Raw genomic sequence first — 3184 nt, forward strand, 5'->3', positions numbered from 1 at the left:
AAGCTCCTTTAAGCTATTGAATCCAGACCTCACAGAACCCCACCTGATGTAAGACAACCCATAGGAATTCCCAATCCAATGTATCAAAAGCTTGAGTTATATCAATCTTTATTGCTATGTTGCCCCCATACCGAGGAATTTGAAGCTCATTGATTAGCTCCGAAGCTAGCCCAATGGCTTGTTGAGAATTTTTGTTAAGGATAAAACCATATTGTTCCTTGTTGATGATCCTTTCTGCAATTGGGCTCAATCTTGTGGCTAGGATCTTGGTGATAACTTTAAACACGAATAGACAAATAGGCTTGAATTTGCTCACTTGATTGGCATTTTTTTTCCTTTGGAATCAAAACAATGAAATTTGAATTAACACTAACTGGGAGTCTCAATTTAATAAAGAAATATTGAATGGCTCTGACTAAATCATGTGCCACGATATCCCAACATTGTTGAAAGAAAAATCTAGTGAATCCGTCTGGTCCTGGTGAGCTATCAGCTTTTAGATGGAAGACTGCGGTCCTCACTTCTTGGGCATTTGGGATGGAGGATAGCCTTGCATTGTCATCTTCAGTTATCATTTGTGGTATAGTTTGTATAAGATCCCAATCCAATACTGTCTCTGCCTTTTTGAATTTTTCCTCATAATGCTTGACTAGGAATTCTCCTATATATGTCCTCTTGAGTTATGAGTGTGATCCCCTCATTATTCTTCAGTTCAGAGATCGAAGACTTGCTTCTGTTTTGGTTAGCCATTGCATGAAAGAACTTAGTGCTTCTATCATTGTCTTTGTCCCAGGTGGTTCTTGATTTCTGCCTCCAGAACATTTGTTCTTGCTCCAGTAAAAGCTCTACTTTATTTTCTTGGTCTACCATTTGCATAGTGAACTCTTCATCTATATTACCTTGCTCAAACTGTGCTTGCATCCGCTCCAAAATTGCAACTTCTTCTTCAACTTTATATTTTATATTATCGAAGACTTCCTTATTCCACTTTTTCAAGACACTCTTCAACCTTTTCAGTTTTTGCGTCAAAATAAAAATTGAGTGCCCTAAAACTGGTAACTCCCAATTTTCTTTAACCATATCCTTGAAAGTTGGATGTGAGCACCACATCTTAAAGAACTTGAATGGAATATTCTTTGGTCTAGGAGTATCAGTGCATCGACCCACCAAAGGAGAATGATCCGAGCAAAGCCTATTGCAGCTTTTATAGTTCCAGCCAGGGAATTTGGAACTCCACATGATATTAGTAAACATCCTATCCAATTTCCCTAATATTTTGAATCTTTCGACTTGCTTACTCCACCAAGAAAAATGAAAACCATTGCAGGGGACTTCCATTAGATGATTGTTTCCCACTAAATCTCTGAAGTCATTCATAGCTGCTGTATTTGGTCTGTTTCCTCCCTTTTTTTCTGAGTAACTCAAGTAAGCATTAAAATCCCCCAGAATTAACAAAGGCAGATTACAGGAGCTTATCTGCTGAAGTTCAGACCATAAATGTCTTCTGCTCACATACATGCAATTTGCATGAATAATCGAGATCAGTACTCCGTCGACTTCCACTGTTAACTGTTGGTTGGAGTAATGCAAAAGATTCGGAGTGGCCATTGAAGACTTCCATAGAATCCAAAGATTAGGAACTCTGTTCTGGCTTGAGTTGTAATAGAAAGAAGAACTCATGCCCAATGATTGTAGATAGGCCTTAGAGAAATCATTGGGATTGATCATAGGTTCTGCGATCCCAACAATGTCAAGATCCCATTTATTAATGAGCTTCGATAGCCTATTTTGAGATTTGTCATTCGCAATCCCTCTTATATTCCAAAAAAAGCACCTCATTGAGAATATAAGTCTTTTATTAGAAGGTGTGAGACACCTTTAATTAATTATCCTTAGTCCCAGTCCTAGACCGTGATCTGGATCTGGTAGCTGGAAGATAAGTCTGCTATTTCTGCCACTGAGGTTTGTAGCCACTCCTGAGATTTTGCTCTAATACTTGAGTGTCATTCACCCTCATATCTACATTTGATTCTTGATCCTCTTGTGTTTCTTCCACTAACATGTTTGCCCATCTTGAGGATAGAGGAGTTACTGGGTCAGGTGGTTTCTCCGCTTCATTTCTAGTTTGTTGCTTTCAAATTAGCATTTGAAGAATCTTCTCTACGTCATTCTCAGCCACACTCTTCTCATTATAATCTTCATAAACTCTAGAGATTGATAAGTTATCACTTGTTGTGGTATCCTGGATAAGAGCTTGTGCATTCATTTCATTTCTAGCTCTAGTAATCTCTATGTGTCCCTCCAATAGAAACTCCAATTCCAGTTCTGGTTCAGTAACATGTTCCTGAACCCGAGTGCTCAAGTCAGTTACTTCGTCCCGACTTTCATCTATTCCTTTGCTTGTCTTGCCATATACTTGCTGTATTTCTTGCTCCTGATCCTCAATGGTATGGATTTCTTCCACCTCTAGTCCCTCAAATCTATTCTGAATCTGAGTTTCCATTGTTTTCTCAGCAGGTTTTGGCATCCATACTGCCTCACCTTGCTTACTAGTTTCCAGCTGATCCTGTTTACGACCTCTTATTCTTCTAGGCTTCTCTCCCTGATATTCTTCATTGGGAGTAGCATCCACAATGACTACTTTTTCTTTATTATCTTTCCCCCTGGTAGATTGCATGCCACCTTTAAGTTTCATACATTATGTAACCAGATGCCCGACAAACTTGCAGTATGTACACATCTTTGGTAACTTACCTACCTCCACAGTTTTCCAAAATTTCACCTTCGCTGTTTTCACATAAATCTGATCCGGGGGTTTGGAAAGATCCATATCTACCAGAATCTTGGCGTAATACCCATACTCTCGGTTAAGAGTTTTCTCGTCAATTTGCATTGGATATCCCACTCCTCTTGCAATGGACATAAGTGTCTCTGGTTCCCAGAATTCTTGTCCAAGTCATGGAAATCGAAACCAAACCAAAGCATGAGACTGCCTCTGGCTGTCCGGACATAAGTTAGGTGTCCACTGACTAATTCTCATAGGACTTTTGTCAAAGTCCCAAGATCCCTTTGCCCAAACCCTATTAAGATCATCAGCATTAGAGAATCGTAAAAAGAGATAACCTTTGCCTATGGGAGTGATTAACCAATCACCAGTAGGCTGCCATATTTTCTTTGCTAGTTC

The 3184-nt window shown here is 39.3% G+C and overlaps 1 protein-coding gene across 1 annotated transcript; it reads right to left on the reverse strand.

The window, feature by feature from the left end:
• Positions 1–636: 636 nt before the first annotated feature.
• On the reverse strand, positions 637–1839 carry LOC147497102 (uncharacterized). Its single transcript, XM_086562758.1, has one exon. The coding sequence runs from the start codon at positions 1837–1839 to the stop codon at positions 637–639; it is 1203 nt and encodes a 400-aa protein (XP_086418884.1).
• Positions 1840–3184: the final 1345 nt, after the last annotated feature.

The sequence above is a fragment of the Coptis chinensis genome, chromosome 5, assembly GCF_015680905.1.
Source record: "Coptis chinensis isolate HL-2020 chromosome 5, ASM1568090v1, whole genome shotgun sequence".
NCBI classification, from domain to species: domain Eukaryota; kingdom Viridiplantae; phylum Streptophyta; class Magnoliopsida; order Ranunculales; family Ranunculaceae; genus Coptis; species Coptis chinensis.